The sequence below is a fragment of the Carassius carassius genome, chromosome 48 (genome assembly GCF_963082965.1).
Source record: "Carassius carassius chromosome 48, fCarCar2.1, whole genome shotgun sequence".
NCBI classification, from domain to species: Eukaryota; Metazoa; Chordata; class Actinopteri; order Cypriniformes; family Cyprinidae; genus Carassius; species Carassius carassius.
Genome location: NC_081802.1, coordinates 701,829 through 718,830, shown reverse-complemented (window position 1 = coordinate 718,830; position 17,002 = coordinate 701,829). Strand labels below are relative to the sequence as shown.

The following is a 17,002-nucleotide window of genomic DNA, read 5'->3' as shown; positions in this document are numbered from 1 at the left end:
CAATATATATCGCAGAAAAATAAAATATCGCAATGTCATTTTTTCCCAATATCGTGCAGCCCTAATGAAAAGTATATGTTTTTATAGTTATCCTTTATTCTGAGTGTGGTGTGTTTGTAGTGGCATCCGGTGCGTCCCATCATCGCCTCCATCTCCAGCGGCGTGGTGTCCATCTGGGCTCAGAACCAAGTGGTGAGTGCTTCAGGTCCGAGCTCAGAGCCGTCTCTCGTCTTCCTGTGTGTGCAGACTGTGTGTGTCTCTGCAGGAGAACTGGAGCGCGTTTGCACCGGACTTTAAAGAGCTGGACGAGAACGTGGAGTATGAGGAGAGGGAATCAGAGTTTGACATCGAGGACGAGGACAAGAGCGAGCCGGAGCAGACCGGTAAACACACACGCACACACACACACACACACTGCTGTATATGACACTGATGTGTGTGTGTGTGTGTGTCAGGAGCGGACGCTGCCGAGGACGAGGAGGTGGACGTCACGTCCGTCGATCCCATCCCAGCGTTCTGCAGCAGGTCAGTCACACGTTTGTTTTCATGTTTAATCAGGTTTTAAATAAAATTGTGGCATTTGCTAAATATTTTTACATTTCATCCAATAAGTTGACGTTATTGTCAATATCATCAAACAGTTTCAAGGGACATTTTTGTTTGTTCATATCATTTAACCCAGTTTATTTCTGTGTAATTCATGTTGTTTGTGATGTTGTTATACAATTTCAACGTCAAGTTTTGACGTTTATTTATTTTTTTTGTTTAATCCAGTTTATTATGCCAAATAAATTTTAAATATAATTCACAAACTTTCATGTTGTTTTTAATCTCATAGTTACAAATGTTTTTGTTGTTCATTTCTAGTTTTGATGTTTTAAAATTACTTTTTTTATATTGTTTAAATCTGTTTATTTTTCGCGAAATAACATTTAAAAGCAAGTAACTAAAGTTTGTTATTTTTAATGATTGTCTTACAGTGCAAATGTGTTCATTTATTAGTTTTTGATTGTTCAAAACATTTATAAGTTTATTTTGATATGCACATTTTAAATGTTAAGTGCACAACTTTATTTTTGGTTATCTTAGTGTTTGTTAGGTTTTTAAGTTTTTGTTTGTTTGTATTGTTTAATCAAGTTTTTGACATTCGCCAAATGTTTAATTTGTTATTTTACATAATTTTAAATATCGTACAGTTTCATATGTATTAGTTGTACGTTTTTTGGTTATGTTTTTTTTGTTTCATATTGTTTTAATCTAGTTTCGCAGAATTTTTTATCATCATGCCATTTTAAATGTGTATTTGTTAGTTTTCTCATTTAGACGTTTTTGTTTATATCATTCGCAAAATGAATTTTACATTCATTTCTTTTTTTTTTTTACATAATTTTAAATATTGTAGGTGTATTAGTTGTACGTTTTATGTTTTTTGTTTCTTCAAATTGTTTCGCAAAATTTCTACTTCACTATTTTAGATAATTCATAATACAATGCCATTTTAAATGTGTATTTGTTCGTTTTTATCGTTTAGATTATTTTTTTTGTTTGTTCATATCGTTTAATCAGGTTTTACTCTGCAAAATAAAATGTAAGCACAATTAGCTTAAAAAAGTTTAACGATTATCTTACAGCGCAAATGTTTTTTGTTTTTTTTGTATTGTTTAATTAAGTTATTAACATTCGCAACATAAATTTTACATTTAATTTATTGTACATAATTTAAAATATAGTAGTTTCAGGTGTATTAGCTGTACGTTTTTGTTTGTTCAAATAGTTTTAGTTTCAAAATTTTTACTTCACTATTTTACATAATTTTTAATATAATGCAATCTTAAATGTGTATTTTGTTAGTTTCCTCGTTTAAATGTTTTTGTTTGTTCATATCGTTTAATCGGGTTTTTGCCATTTACAGAAAAGTTTTCATTAAACTTGCTGTATTTTACATTATTTTTCGTTTCATACGTGTTCGTTGTTTGCTTTAACCAGTTTCTTTTTCACAAAATAAAATGTAAACGTAAGTAGCTAAAATTTGTTGTTTTTTATGATCATGTCACAGCGCAAGTATGTTTGTTAATTTTTCGTTTTGCTTTGTTTTTTCAAGTTTATTTTAATATTCACATTAACATTTTAAATGTTAATTGCACAATTTTCAAATTTTTTTAGTTTTTGTTTGTTTATTATTTAATCCAGTATTTTCAGAAAATGTAGTTCACTGACGTTGTTTATTTGTAAACTTACAGTAGTTTTTAGGTGTAATGTAATTTCCGCGTGTATTTCACGGCGTTTGCAGTGACGAGGAGCTGGAGGATTATAAAGCGCTGCTGTATCTGCCCATCGCTCCGGAGGTGGAGGACCCTGAGGAGAACCCGTTCGGTCCTCCACCCGACGCCGCGGGTCAGAACGCCACGGCCGAAGATAGCTCCGCCCACAGCGGCCCCGGCGACAAAAAACAGCGGCAGCCATCGTCCGACGGAGGGCCACCCAAGAAGAAGATCCGCACCACTACCATCGAGTTACAGGGCGTCCCAAACGACGGTAAGAGCCACTCGCTGCGGACGCCTCGCTCGCCGTGATGTCACTTCCTCTGATGACTGCGTTTGTCTCGCAGAGGTCCATCCACTGCTGGGCGTGAAGGGCGACTGTAAGTCCAAGAAGAAGGCGGCGGGGCGGCCCAAGGGATCGAAAGGTAAAGACAAAGACTCTCCATTCAGACCCAAAGTCTGCCGGGACAGAGCAGAGGGGCTGGGGACGCCAGGTAAGACGACCTTTGACCCGTCTCGCCTGTGCTAAGCTGTGATTGGCTACTTCCTGCTTGCCTTCCTGCTCTGACCTACTCCATGTGCGAGCGAATGCTTCAGGTCTACCGTCCTCCGCCGAGCATTCCCATGATGCCCTGCGGCAAAACTCGTGTACTAAAACTGTCCTAATAATTCATTCAGGATACTAAACAAAAACAAAGTCTGTTATTGGTGACGTTTCAATTCTAACACACTTGAATTAGTTTTGAATGCAAATCTTTCAAAGATTTAGATTCAAACGTGAATCAAGATGAGCGAATCATATGCTTAATCAGGATTCAAAAGCAGCATGAATCATGAGTCATTAAAAGATTCAGTTCAAATGAGTCATTTGTTTGTCAATTGGACTATACAGCAGTTATTGTACTATTAAATACTTTCATAGGATGTTGTTTGAATTTAATTGTTAAATAATTTTTTTTTTATACTTTCTAGTATTTGTTAATATTTTTTAATTGTTTAATATATTGTTATTTTTACATATTCATGTTTTCATTTAAATAATATTATATTAAATTAAATTATACATTTATTTATTTTTAGTTTTGGTGTGTTTGTTTTGTGCTTTTGTAGTTTTCTCATGTTTTCCTTCTTCGCTTTAGTCTTAGCCACTTTAGTGCTTTTTTTTACTTAAATAGTGACTTATTTTATTATTTCACATCACCATTTCCAATTTCCAAGTTTTTCATCAAATATTTAGATTTATTTTATTTACTGAAAATTCATTTCAATAATCGTAATAGTCATTATAGTCATACGATTCCCAGCTGTGATTTTCATATTATTCTATTTTCATAATATATTCAATACATAGATGGAAATTAGCTTTGGTGCAAATTTGCATTGCTTTGTTGCTTCGCTCTTTGCGCCTTTACATTGACCTGAAGGATTTAACTAGAGGTTTTAATTTAAAAGATGTTAGTTTTACATATAGGTTTGTTTAATTTAACCGTGTGAATGCTTTCTTTCAGGAAATCTGGTCTCGTCTATGTACAAGCAGCATGAGGTTCATGGTTTGGACTGAAGTTGAAGGCATGTGGCGCCCCCTGTCTGTGTGGATGAACGAAGAAGCTCTTTAATGGACTCTATGGACTGTACTTGTGTTGCATTTTTACGAAGGACCTTACAGCTCAACAACACCACAGTTTGAAGCCCGTCTGATCTGTAAACTCGCATAGAGAGAGTGATAGGAAGAGGGAATCATTTATTTTTTTATGTCGAGTAGATGGTTTTCTCTGTGTGTAAGCACTAGTTGGGACAGATGTCTTATATTTGTTTTGAATTTTCTTTTTTCTGAGACTGGTCATGTTTTATTTTTTTATACATATTAAACCAGTTTTGTTTTTTGAGAGTGGTTTGTGTGTGTAAAATATCTTTTGGTACAATATTTTATGAGTTATGAAGGACATCTGCGGAATAAATCAGCCCAGTGAGCCTCCATTTTGTTTCTTGCACTGACAGTTTCCGTCCAGCAGGAGGAGTCAGCGGCGCGGGAATGAAACAGAGCCAGGGAAAGACATTTTTCTGTTATTCGGTTCCATTTTGTGCTTTTCTACTGTTGGATTCCATTTTGTGTTTCTATGTTTTATTCACAAACATCTAAAGACTGAAAATCAGACGAATTAAGTAAGTGAACATCAGAGAAACTCGACTTTCTGACTGAAGTCATCTCGTTAGTGATTCCTGCTGAGGCTCAAAGCATCACTGTTCCTCACATTATACTTTCTAATGTCTCGAAATAGTTTGAAAGCACATTTTTGCCACGTAAGGAAAAAAATCATGCGTTAGTAAGTATAAATGACCATGAGATGAAAAGTAGAAATTATTACTTTAAAAGTCGAATATTACATAAGTCATAATTAGTTCTTTTACATCATGATTATGATCATAATTTCAACCAATCAATAATTTCAAGTCATGTTTTCAACTTTACCTCAACTGATAATAATGTAAAAGTCATAACTTCTACCGTTTTACCTCATGAGTATAGCGTATGTCATAATTTCGACATTTAAAGGCATAATTTCGATGTAGTATGTCAGTTTAGAAATACACATTTTTGATTTTACGTCAAAATTTCGACTGTTATGAATTTCATTTAGTATATAATGATTTCGTATTGTCTCATAAAGGTTCGACTTTTTTAATTCCATGATTTCGGCGGTAAAATCCATCATTTTGAAAACATAATTATGACTTTTAATGTAATTTTTAAGCGTTTTTTTTTTTTTGAGGCAGAAGTTACATTAGGATAAATATGAGTAGCCTATTATTTGTAAAATATTAATTTAAAAAACTAATTACAAACCATTTGTTTTACCACAAATAAAATAAAAATAAAAAAATGCTATAAACAATGGTTTACAAAACAAATTTACCATGTTTTTTTTTATTTGTTTTTTGCTACATTAACCATGAAATTTGTAGTAAATCTAATCTACAAATGGTAATCAATACGCCCAAAAAAAAAAAAAACATGCTAACTACACTTTTACTACAATAAAACCTTGGTTAAGTAAACTGAGCATGTCAAGGATTTTTTAATCAATATTCATAGTCAAGCTAGAATAAGCTAAAAACTGCTCTTTGAAAATCTGTGATATTCATGAACGATAGGAAAGTCTTATGTGAAAATGAGCGCGGGATTTCACTCGCTTCGTTCAGAGACTGATATAAATGAAGTTTGTTGTCATGACAGATTTCACTTATGAATGCCCACTTCGATAACGTTACAAAAAAATATAAACTCAAACTTGAAGTAGCTAATTAAAATCTCATCTTTATTACAACCACATGTACATCATATTCCAAGAAAGTGATTTCTAAAAGTGGAAACGAGCAAAATCCAATGAGAGGCAGTTTTTATGTTAATGTTCCATCCGTTCACATCCATTATTCACGGCGCTTGACTCACGGTGGAAATGACGTGATTTCACCTCAGAAACGAGGGCGAGAGCGCGAAATGTGCCGCAGAGTCACAGTTGTGAGGGAAAATTGTAAACACTCCAGTGCTCCTCATGCACCACAATAGTGCAGGTGGGAAAAATCCTGATTTTCTGCTCAAATAATAAAAAATAATTAGGCTTCGTTCATGAAATGCGATCAGAACTAATTTGAGTACATCATTCAGAACACCGTTTGATTTGTGTAACTGCTATTACTTCATCAACTTCCAGAATTAATTCTGCTGGCGTTTCACGAGGCTCGTTGTGAATTGAAACCCCATAATTTAAGGAACGGTGTGCTGAAAATATCTGACATTTGCACATTAAAACAAAACACAGCTCAGTGCTGAAAATTCATCTGTCTCTCCAAATTAACACTACTAGTAATTCTTGATTGAATCTTTATAAAAGTTCTTTGTTTCTTTTCGTGACATCAATTGTGAAGAGCACAAGAAAAATAGCTTTAAAAATACTCTACAGAACTACAGTTATAGTGCAAGAACCCGCACACATTCACGACACACGCTCATGTTTCCGCTGCCCGATCTCCAGCATGACCCTGCACACCCAATAACCGGCGACTCGTGATCCATCGATAGATTATCCAATATTATTCCCAGAGAATCAGGTTCATGATTGAAAATTGGGGCTGTGCTAATGCCACAAATTAGCTAGAGGAAGACAGTCAGAAAGGGATTTGTTTTTGTTTGTTTTTTGTGCAAAAGTGACGTAATTCAGATGTAGTTTATAAGCTAGTTGCAAATAATGTTGAAGGAATGAATCTCTCGTTTAGCACCACCTTAAAATGATCCGTAACGTAAACTTTTCTTGGCACCAAATGAAATCCGCTTTGCCTGGCGTTGGTCTCTGTTGTATTGCTTCACGCGGTTGAATCATACTGCAGTGAATTCTCTTCCTAATGAAACATTTCTTCACAACACAATGCAAAACAAGATACTGCAAACATAACATTTAAAAATCAATGTACTACGGTGCTCGGAAACGTCTGTATCTACAGTAAACCTCAATGTCAGGAGGTAGCTTTGTGTAGTGCGGCTGGTCCAACACACACAAACACACACACGTCAGTCTGAACACGCGCTAGGTGGGTGTCGCTATACGGTTGTGACGGTGAGCAATGACGTAGGCAGCTGCCGGGCTTCTTCACTGGGACCCAGGCGCGTTCCGTGCGTTAGGAGTTCTTCTACGGTGGTCCAGTCGTCCAGCAGCTTCCTGGTCCTCAGACGACTTAGTTTCCTCTGGCTCAACTCGAGAAGGGTACTACAACTGTCTCCAATAGTTCCTCCCAAGGCTCCGCCGCTATGCACCAATCCTGACGCGGCTATGCCGCCGCTTCTAGCCTGCAGCTGTCGCTGTTTCTGCAGCATGTGTTCGCGGCGCTCAGTGCGGCTCCAGTAGCGACCCATTCGGACCTCGCTGTGACTCTCTTCATCCGTGCTCATGCCACTACGCTCGTCCGCCAGACGGGATGCTCTATCTCGCAGCATCTGGTTTCTCAAGGCCCGCAGGTTCCCGGCGGAAGGTTTCCTGATGGCAGCAGTGGGTGTGTGGCCCTCCAAGGTGCTGTAGAGACCGCCTCCGCCACCTGAGCCTGCACGGTTGGCGGGTTTGGGCCAAGTGTCATTTGCGTCCTGACTAGGCGTGTGGCTTAGGGTGTGGAAACGCCCGTCCCTTTGCCAGATGGGCGGCTGTTGGGTCACAAAGCTGTTCTGTAGCTGAGATTCGGTGGATGCTCGGATCCTGCTGCTGTCATGGAGATCTGGAGGCATACAGCAGTGCTCGTCAGCTGGAGAGATCAGGGACGGTTGACTCATTGCATGTGTAGCGTGTACAGTCTGTGTAGGGTGTGCACTGGGGAGTACAACAGGGTGTGCCGGGCGATTGGCGGTGTGCATAAGTGCCAAGTCCATCTCCTCGGGTAGATTCATGGGCGGGTCGACTCTGTGGCCGCAGGGATGGAGCGTACCGCTGCAGTAGTTGGGCGAGGCTGGGTGACTTGCCCGTCTGCGGTACTCCATGGGCGCAGGACGGTGATGCAGTGTCCTGCTTCTTCTCAGCATTCCCGTAGAACTCGGATGAGGCGGCAGCCGTCGCTGGCCGGAGGGCGTACTGCAGGTGGAGTACAGTGCGGGATTAAACAGCGAGCCGCTGCTGGAGCTGTGCCTGTTCAAACACGGCCGCTCCACTTTACGGTACTGCACAGACGACACGCGCGACAGACCTCGCGATCCCAGGACGGGCACGCAGACGTTTTGAGGCTGGACCGTCAGCGTTTCGGGGATGGCCTCTAGGGGGTGTTTTATCTGACTATCCCGCCGCTCACGGGAACAGGGCTCCCCCTGGTGGTGCATGCGGGCATTGTAATGGCGCATGCGTTTCTCGAGCAGACGCTGGAAGCGCATAAACTCGCCGGTGCTGACACTGTAAAAACCAGAGTCGCTAAGTTCAGACGAGATGAATGACTCAGATGATGGCGACCCGCCCCGGCCGTGACCGTGGCATTCCTCAAGCCCCTCCTCTGTCTCCACCCCCGACAGCTCCCCCTGGTGGAAACTACCGTCCGTCCAGCCGAGCCCACTGTCCAGCTCATGGTGAAGAGGCAGGTAACCCAGCGGTTTCTCTGTCATGTAGTCATCGTCATCAGTCTGCCACAAACACACACATATTATTATGCCATTAGAGCAATAATATACTAGAAGTGATGAGTTACAGTGATTTTACCATGGCAAAAAGCCATACCTAAAGCAACCTCTAATGGTGAAAAAATTAACTGCAGTGTTTTACAAAAGAGCAGCAATATGATAAAGACACAAGTATTCAACAACTATTATGAAAATAATATTTTTGTAATTTTCCGTGACGTGTGAGTGAGTTATTTAACCGCAAATGCATTGATGATTTGATGAAAAATTTATTACTTTTAAATGACAGAAATGTGCAATGAAAAAACATTTATTTTTAATGAGTTGGCAATTTAAGGCGACACGAGCATCTGTTGACTATGCAACAAAATTACGCAGAGCTTAACTATATGCAAATGAGCAGCGACACCCAATAGCATTGGATACAGTAGATACTGCAGTAGAGTAGAAACGCCTACCATTAAGTTAACCCACAATGCAGATTAAAATGTGAACGCACCTAAATTAATAAAGAAAAAACATGTGCTTAAAAATTTAATTCATCATGAATTCTATTGATTGAGCGGCCCTCTATCGGAGCGAGAGAGTCAGTCTGGTGGCTCACTGTGTTCAGCTGTATTTATGATTGCTAGTTGCCTGGTAACACATAACTTACATAATATGTGACTCCTCGCCTCTCGGTCTGTGACGGATGAAGAGAATCACACGAGAACCAGAAAAAAGACAATCCCTCAGATCTGAACCTGCACCGCTGCTCTACATTCTAGAACGCGGCTTCTAGATTCCTTCGGTCTTCATCAATTGGGTGCCATCGTATTCTGACTGCACTACCCCACATTATTTTTAAAGCAAGACACTGGAGGCAAAAAAATTCATCAGGAAATTTTCACACACTTTTTTCAAGGGTTCTTGGCTTTTCAAAACGTTTCAGTTACATCCAAAATATAAGTGTGTGTAAAAAAACTAAGTGTTTATTTCATTGCATTTGATCTATCAGCTGGAGAAGTATGATGATATATTAGGTTTCAGTTTATTTAACTCTATACACTATGGGATGTACTGCCTTAAATGTACACTTTGTACACTACCCAGAGTGCACACTGAGTGTTCAATAATTCAACGGTTGGTTCTTCGTCCATTATCCCAGTCATACATTCACACTGTTCGTCGAAACTCTCACCTGACTCTGGAAACTTCTGGGTTCCTCCAGGTTGGCGTTACAGCATCTGATCAGACAGTTTTGTGCCGGAGACACGCCGCTGGAGAACTCTGGGTCCTGAAACCAGCACAGCATTCAACGTTTCATTGACAGAACAGTAACTGAATGTGATGATGGTAATATCTTACATTGTAGGCCAGGCATTCTCTGTGCTCTGGGTCTCTGGGCGCGTTTGGTAGGTACTCGTATCTGCTTCCATCTCTATGGGTGCCGGGCAGGGTCATGTGATTGTAGTATGTCCTGTCAGAACAACAAACACTCATATATTACACTTATAAATGTTTGTGTGGATATTATATGCTAACACAAGCCACGCCCCCTCCCTCCAGCACACATCTCTGGCTCCGCCTTCTTCATCTTGTGAGCTGCTGACCTCATTCTGATAGAAAGACCAACAACTGCATAAAGATGCCTGGAAAGAGTATGATGGCTATATGAAATATGAAGGTTACATCTCATATAAAATAGTAATATTAGCAATAATTCGTCGTTTAATTATAATAATGATGCTTGTGTTAATACACACCACTAAATATAACTATATGGTTGTCATATTTTAAAAGGAACAAAAATAAACTGAATTTTGTTTTTACAAAAATCGCCAAAAAAAAAGAGTTTTCCTTCGTGTTCTGTTTTCACTTAATGTATATAAACTTCGACTATAATAATATATGTTTACAACAAGATAAAAAAAAATTAGTTCACTTTGAAAATCAGAGAAACTTCGCGCACATCACGTTACCTTGTTTGCGCGCGCGCCGCTGTTTCCTCGGAGACTACAGCGCGAGAGGAGATTCTCCGATTCGCGTGTAAATGACTCTTGTGAACCAGCTCTTTTGAATGACTCCGTCAAAAAGAATCATTAAACAGACTAGCAACTGTATTGAATCGTACTCAAGCAGCGAATCGTTCAGAGCCGTCACGGAGTTCCCAGATTAACTGACTCCCTCACTGAAATGCGCGCCATTTTTCGAATTTGAAAACCGGGAACCGTTACTGCGACTAGGTTAGTGAGTCTTATTAATATATTTACTAACTATTTGTTCATATGTCAGCTTGTAATTAAAGATACATATTCAAAGTCTATTGTTTTGTATAAAATATTATTGGTTATGGTTTAGCATATAGTGAAGTCCAATGTAAGGTCAACAGGTGGATGAGCATAATCAAACCAGCATTTACCTCTCTTAAATATTCTTACAAAACAGTGTGATATTTACATGGCACAAATACAATCAGTGACAGCATCAAATTGAAACAAACAACACTTATTAGTCTAAAATATCCTGTCATCACAATGCACACTTATTGACTTAATGCTAATGTAAGGCTCTATGCACTTAAATCTTCTTCCCAATTGTTGAATTTGGCAGCAAAATGGTAATTTGGCAACTAAATGTTTTATGTTAGAAGTTAATGACTTCGTAATCATGGTTTTAATCTGGAGCCACTGCGTCCTTGACGTCTCCTTCTAGATTGGAAGGGATCTTAATAATCCAAACGTCTTCTCGCGATATGAATCCCTGGTGAGCATGCAAAGCTGTTAAATGCAGTGAACAAAATAATATGCTTGCGTGCACATCCACAGGCGTATGAATGCAAAACCTATAGACCCCTTAAAAGTTTGTAAACATTGCAAAGTCTCCGGGTGGGCGGGGCTTACCTGGAGGGAAAAAGAGGCGCGGACGCAATGTTGACAAGCGTAAGCTAGCACGTTTTAGGAGGGATTTATTAAACATGGATGCACAAGAAGGTTAGGAACTGTCCGAATATGTACAGTCCCTGACTCTGGGACCGTGACAGCTTTTTTTTTTTTTAAATGAACTCTCGCGGATGGTAGCAGGCTACCTGAACCGTATGCCATACGGCCATATTAATTACTTTTGGGTGGTTTGGGGAATTTTGTAAAGGCTTATTTTCTAGTGTAACCTATCGCTGGGCTAACTATGATTAGCAATGTGTATTCTTTTAAGAGACCATTTAAAGGATGGCACACACATCTATCGCTGTATGTTTGTTTAACATTTAAACTAGCTAGTGCGCTAAAGGTTGGCGACTTTTCACCTATAAAACAGAAACTTGCTGATTTACTAGATAAAACCAACACACCAGTTCATATGCATAGATTGTTTTACCTGATATAAAGTGTGCACTGCAAACACGAGCATTATTTATTATCATCTCCGTCCAGTCTGTATGCAGTATTGCATTCAACCACAATTGTCTTCTTGATTTCTGTGAAGGAATGTCTGCCGGGATCCGGTAAAACTTTAGTTTTGAAACAAAAGTGCTGTTCCTTCTATTCTGGCAGCCAGAAACACAACCAGAAGACATTTTAAAGTCAAAACCTCAAACTTTTAGTGCACCTGCTATGAGTTCTGCCTTTTGTTTTGCCTCCAGCTAGAGCGGTGACGTCACAGTGACGTAGGCGATTAAGAGGTCTATAGCATGACTGTGTCTTAAGGCCGCTTACATGCTAGAGATGGCTCTTGCTGGAGCGTGACAGATAAGAACATGTCAGATGTGTTTTGAGTTTAAAATCCAGTGAGAAGGCATAAATGGACCTGCCCCTCGGACAACTTTTGATCACATGGACCAAGCATTATGTTTGAAAACCCTTGTGTTTTTTGTCCTTGATTCACAAAACAGAAATCACTAAGCTCAGATATGTAGTATCCATCTTTGTTTTGCAATGCAGAAGCTACTTTCTGTGAATTGACAAGACTTGCGATCCACTGGGTTAATAGCTAGAAGAATCATGTCATGTACAATTCACATTCAAATGGCTCTTGTGAACCAGTTCGTTTGAGTCAATCAAAAAGATTCACCTGAAACTTGTTTTGGAATCAGACTCATTCAGTCAGTGAATCATATACGAAGTTCAGATTAATTAAATAAATAACTAGAAGAATAACAAAACATGCAATGAATGGTAAAACTATTTACATTACAAATCAGTGTGGTTATGATAATAATGAAAATAATGTGATAGCAAATACCAGTTCAAGCTGCATAATGGACTGTTTTAGTTCAGGGAAAATTACTATAATCGAATAAAGGCCAGTTCACACCAAGGACGATAACTTTAACGATAACTATGTTTTAATAATCGTTCAAATTCAATGAAAACAGGGAAGTACACACTACAACTATAACGATAAAAACACAAAATCACTAACGAAATCATTGGAATCAGGGTTTTTTTTTTTTTACAGCGATCAGAATCCAGTTCAAGCATTTAAAGGTGTATAATAAACATAACGTAATGATGTGTTGGTGCGTACGCTAATATAGCTTTCGTTCTAGTTATCTTTCTAGTTATCGTTTTTGGAATGAACACCATAAACCTTGCACATCCATGTTAAAAATGGCTGTGTTTGCTCTAATGCTTAAAATTTCGTTCACGCACGACACATTCTTAATTTTGGGAAGCAACATAATTTAAACGAATGCAATAAGTAACGAGTTTTCAAATGACAGAATGTTCAAAACGCAGTGCTTGAATATGATTAGACGAAGTGCATTTTAAGCAACACTTAAAACGCAAGAATGCGTTGTGCGTGAATGCTTCTCAAGTGTACGTCTGTGTTTGTCCTGCAGGTGTCAGCGGAGAGCTACAGGTGTGTCGCACCTGTCCGAAGGAGGCAGTCGTGGCAGTGTGCACGAGTGCGGACGGAGAGGATCCCAGGGTCGCTCTGTCTGTGTGCTGCAGTCCGTCGTCCTGTTATACTGCAGGCTCCGCCCCCGGCCCTCAATCTGAAGCGTGATTGGCTGCTCGTAGCTGGCCAGGATACGGAAGGCCTCTTGCTTCTGCAGGCGGGTCAGATCCTGACCGTGCACCTAAAGAAGACAAGACAAACGACAGACAAACGCAGTGACCGGAAAGCTTGTGATTAATTTGAGTCCCCGTTTATGCGGATCTCGTGCGTTCAGCTGTTTGGCGTACGCTCTATTTCACCAGATTCGGTTTATCTTACGCACACACTACTATAGTGAAGCGCAGCTGTGTAAACATATTTCCCTGCCTGAAGACCCGATCCGTCCGGGACTGACCTGAACCTCAGGCACACACACACACACACACACACACACATCTCATGATGAAAATAATGCTGCATCTTTATACCAACACACATCACTGCATGAGTCACGCAAGAGAGAGTGTGTGTGTGTGTGTGTGTGTCTGAAATAAGATGTGGTTTATCAGCATCAGTGTCACTCCTGATCACCATCAGCACACACAATCATGAGCATTCACACACACACACACACACCGGACTCACCCCCATCCTGTCGCCCATCCACGGCCATGACAGTCGACAGCCCATCACCACGGCAACAGATGAGCGGGATCGTGTGCCGATGCTGTGAATTCACTGATGAAGATGATGGTGATGAAGGAGCGATGCAGCCTCTGCCGGCACACATGAACACACACACACACACACACACAGAGAGAGCTGCAGTGAGAGAGACGCACAGCAGAATCAAACACACAGACGGAGCGTTGTCTCTCCTCTCTCTCTCTCTCTCTCTCTCTCTCTGTGAGCACTCGCTCCAGAACACAGACACTCCAGCACTCAGGCCCCGCCCACCTCTGCCACGTCCTCGCTGTGATTGGCCAGGCAGCCACGTCTGTTGGCGTAACGCGAGAGCTGATTGGCTGGCGGGGTTCAGCCCTCATCAGACGCTCGTGGACTGGGTCTCCAACATCCAGTCGGAGCTGTAAAGACATAAATGTGCATTTAATTAATGAGAGGAATTAATTAACGCACTCATCACTAGACCTAGTATTAAAGAATTAAAGTTGAGTGTGTAAGAGCTGTGGTGTTTCACTAAGAGATCAGGTGCACCATTTTCACCTGATAAACCAAATATATATATATATATAAATATATATAATTAAAATAAACTGTAGAGCATCCACAACACTGTCTCAAATATACAGCAATGCCCTGACATCACCAAGTTTGGATTCTTGATTTTTTTTTTTGTCAAAGGACTGCTACTTAAATGAGAAAATCTAAAGATATGAAATAGCAACTAAACAAGAACAAATGTCTGTGTTTAAAGACAAGAACTTAACAAATTGCTTATAATTCTGTTTAACAACTCATGAGACTTAATGGATCATTTTTGCATCGACTAAGTCTCAGATTTTTCTCCCGACATACCTTGAGAGAAATGAAAACGTCATAGTCCCAGAGTTCATATTGAGATCTCAGTCATTCTCAAATTGTGCTCAGGTTTGCCATAAGATACCAGAGATCTCTTCTGTGACTTTAGAAGACACGACACTTGAGACATCAGGAGAAAGAGAGCTCTCTGCCCATGCAAGCGTGTTGGGTTTTTAAAGGTTTCGAGATGCCCTGCTAAACTCTCCGGTGTGAGATCCTGGACATGAGCGGAGCTGACAGGCGTCAGGAGAACATGCACGCGTCTCTCCTGCGGCCAGCACATGCAGCGAGGACAGCACACACCACAGCAAAGTGCAAATCTGTGTCAAGCCATCAGAAGTTCCAGTAAACCAGAAGAGAGGCATGAATAAATAAACCCAGTGTCCTTAAAGTCAGGGCTCTGCGAGCGGCTTGGAGGAGAAATATGGGAGAGAGGGAGACGTTCGCTGACACAAGGATGTGAAAGAATCAAGTCAGGATTCAGATTCAGCATTTGAGGTCGGGTTGGTTACTGGTTATATATAAACACACAAAATGCTCACTTTGTCTCAGATGTGTCTCCTTAAAGAAAAGACGACACACACACACACACACTGCTGGAGGGACATGTCAGCTCAGATCAGAGGAGACAGCAGTTGCACTGCAGGCGGTGTCTCTGTGTGTGTGTGTGTGCAGGAGGACACACTCCTCCTGTGGGATTACCCATAATGCCCCAGCTCACCTCCAGGTGGCGACGTCTCACTCCTGTCTCTGAGGACACGCAGGAGCACCGCGGGTCAGACGGGTCACCAGACCCCCAAACCTGAGACACGAGTGTGTGTTACATGCATCCTTCATTAGGACACATTCATACAAACACTGAGTCGTGTCTCCAGCCGGCGCTCGGGAACACACATGTGTTGCCAGGGGCGTCGGACTGGGGGTAAAACCAGTACTGATTACCAGGGCCCCAAAGGAAGAGAGGGCCCTTGAAAAGTCTGGAATATATATTTTCAAGGGGAGGGGGGCCCATTAGGACTGCCTATGCATAGGGCCAGGGATCTTGTGCAGCGCCCCTGTGTGTTGCCATGGTGAAAGCCCTTCACATGAACCAAGTCAACTTCTGTAACACACACACGCTACAGCCAAATATAGACAAACCTGCTGTCAGTCCACATGACAAACACACACACAACAGCAGAACCGCCATCTGTGTGCACACCAACCAAACTCACTCTATACACTGTAGTATATTTAAAGTATGTACTAATTAGTGTGTGTGTGTGTGTGTGTAGATAAATATATATGAACGAATATATAACATGAAATCCTGAAGTATTAATGTGCAGCAGAGGATTATTGTAACTGGTTTGTGTTATATCACTGAAATGAAAGCTGCTGGAAGAGGATGTGAGCGGTCGCCATGGTAACAGATACAGGGAAGGCACAGTGACAGAGATGAGATGCTGTGCGAGTCAGACTGAGATATCTACAGAAGTTAAAGGTGTGGCAAATCAAATGTAAACGGAAATACAAACGAAAGAATGTTTAGGTTGGATTAATAAACGCGCGACTCTACATCTGTTTGTCGTGACGCGCGTGGCCAGCAGATGTCGCTGACGCGCCGCAAAATACAGATTCACGACTGAATTCATCGGGTTTTTTTTTGGGTTTTTTTTTTAAATATACCTTATCACACAGAAGAAATTGTGTTATGTCAGTCATACATCTAAATACGATTGAATGCATATAACTAGAAAATTAACAGGAGTTAGAAACATTTTGTCTGTTATGTTTTGTTGGATTAGGGTTGGTTGTTGAGTTTGATTCATTCTAGGTCGTGTCTAAGTTTCTGCTGAGGTGTCTCCTACGCTCGACAGACGATAAAAGAGAGGAAAACCAGGTCCGAACGCCGCTCGCTTCTATAATTAAACACCGAGGCTTTACGGTAAGCGCGCGCGTTCACGCGGTCTTTGTTTTTCCTTGAATGTCGTCACGCATACCGGAGCTACGTTTGACGTCAACTTCCATATTTGGACGCGGACGGAAGGCGAGCGTCATCACAACACGCAGTGTTTTCCATCCTGACAACCAATCAGTCGAGCGAGGGAGAACTGCCCCTTCGTTTCATTGGACGTTGGGCGTGTCGCTCACACCAGCGCGAATGACGTCGACGGCTTTGTGCGTATTTATCAGCGGAACCGCTGCTCTTCGAGACAGA

At 40.8% G+C, this 17,002-nt stretch overlaps 2 protein-coding genes across 4 annotated transcripts in view; one reads left to right on the top strand and one right to left on the bottom strand.

The window, feature by feature from the left end:
* The window catches only part of rbbp5 (retinoblastoma binding protein 5), a 12,981-nt gene extending 8,832 nt beyond the window's left edge, over positions 1-4,149 (top strand). Inside the window, exons 9-14 of one of the 2 annotated variants that reach the window (XM_059543164.1) lie at positions 121-192; positions 266-383; positions 456-525; positions 2,291-2,535; positions 2,609-2,686; positions 3,770-4,149. In XM_059543164.1, the coding sequence (XP_059399147.1) occupies positions 121-192; positions 266-383; positions 456-525; positions 2,291-2,535; positions 2,609-2,686; positions 3,770-3,822 (636 nt within the window). In that variant the 3' untranslated portion in view covers positions 3,823-4,149. Of the gene's footprint in view, positions 1-120; positions 193-265; positions 384-455; positions 526-2,290; positions 2,536-2,608; positions 2,756-3,769 lie in introns of both variants that reach the window. The other variant, XM_059543163.1, reaches the window with a different exon arrangement.
* A 1,407-nt stretch (positions 4,150-5,556) lies between these two features.
* On the bottom strand, positions 5,557-15,228 carry LOC132131663 (E3 ubiquitin-protein ligase PDZRN3-like). Of its 2 annotated transcripts, XM_059543731.1 has the most exons (7): positions 14,800-15,228; positions 14,221-14,348; positions 13,909-14,039; positions 13,257-13,465; positions 9,754-9,865; positions 9,587-9,682; positions 5,557-8,409 (listed from the first exon to the last, which is right to left on the bottom strand). In XM_059543731.1, the coding sequence occupies exons 3-7, from the start codon at positions 13,951-13,953 to the stop codon at positions 6,859-6,861; spliced, it is 2,013 nt and encodes a 670-aa protein (XP_059399714.1). In that variant the 5' UTR covers positions 13,954-14,039; positions 14,221-14,348; positions 14,800-15,228; the 3' UTR covers positions 5,557-6,858. The 2 variants fall into 2 exon arrangements, with proteins under 2 accessions (XP_059399714.1, XP_059399713.1); XM_059543730.1 differs by lacking the exons at positions 14,221-14,348; positions 14,800-15,228 and having other exon boundaries at positions 13,909-14,180.
* Between the last annotated feature and the right edge of the window lie 1,774 nt (positions 15,229-17,002).

Excerpts from the sequence above, each read along its gene's own strand:
- LOC132131663 (XM_059543731.1), bottom strand. The coding sequence starts at position 13,953 with ATGGGCTGTCGACTGTCATGGCCGTGGATGGGCGACAGGATGGGG. Across the intron at positions 13,466-13,908 it reads GGATGGGCGACAGGATGGGG|GTGCACGGTCAGGATCTGAC; the intron begins GTGAGTCCGGTG and ends TGTCTTCTTTAG. Across the intron at positions 9,683-9,753 it reads GAGAATGCCTGGCCTACAAT|GACCCAGAGTTCTCCAGCGG; the intron begins GTAAGATATTAC and ends TGCTGGTTTCAG.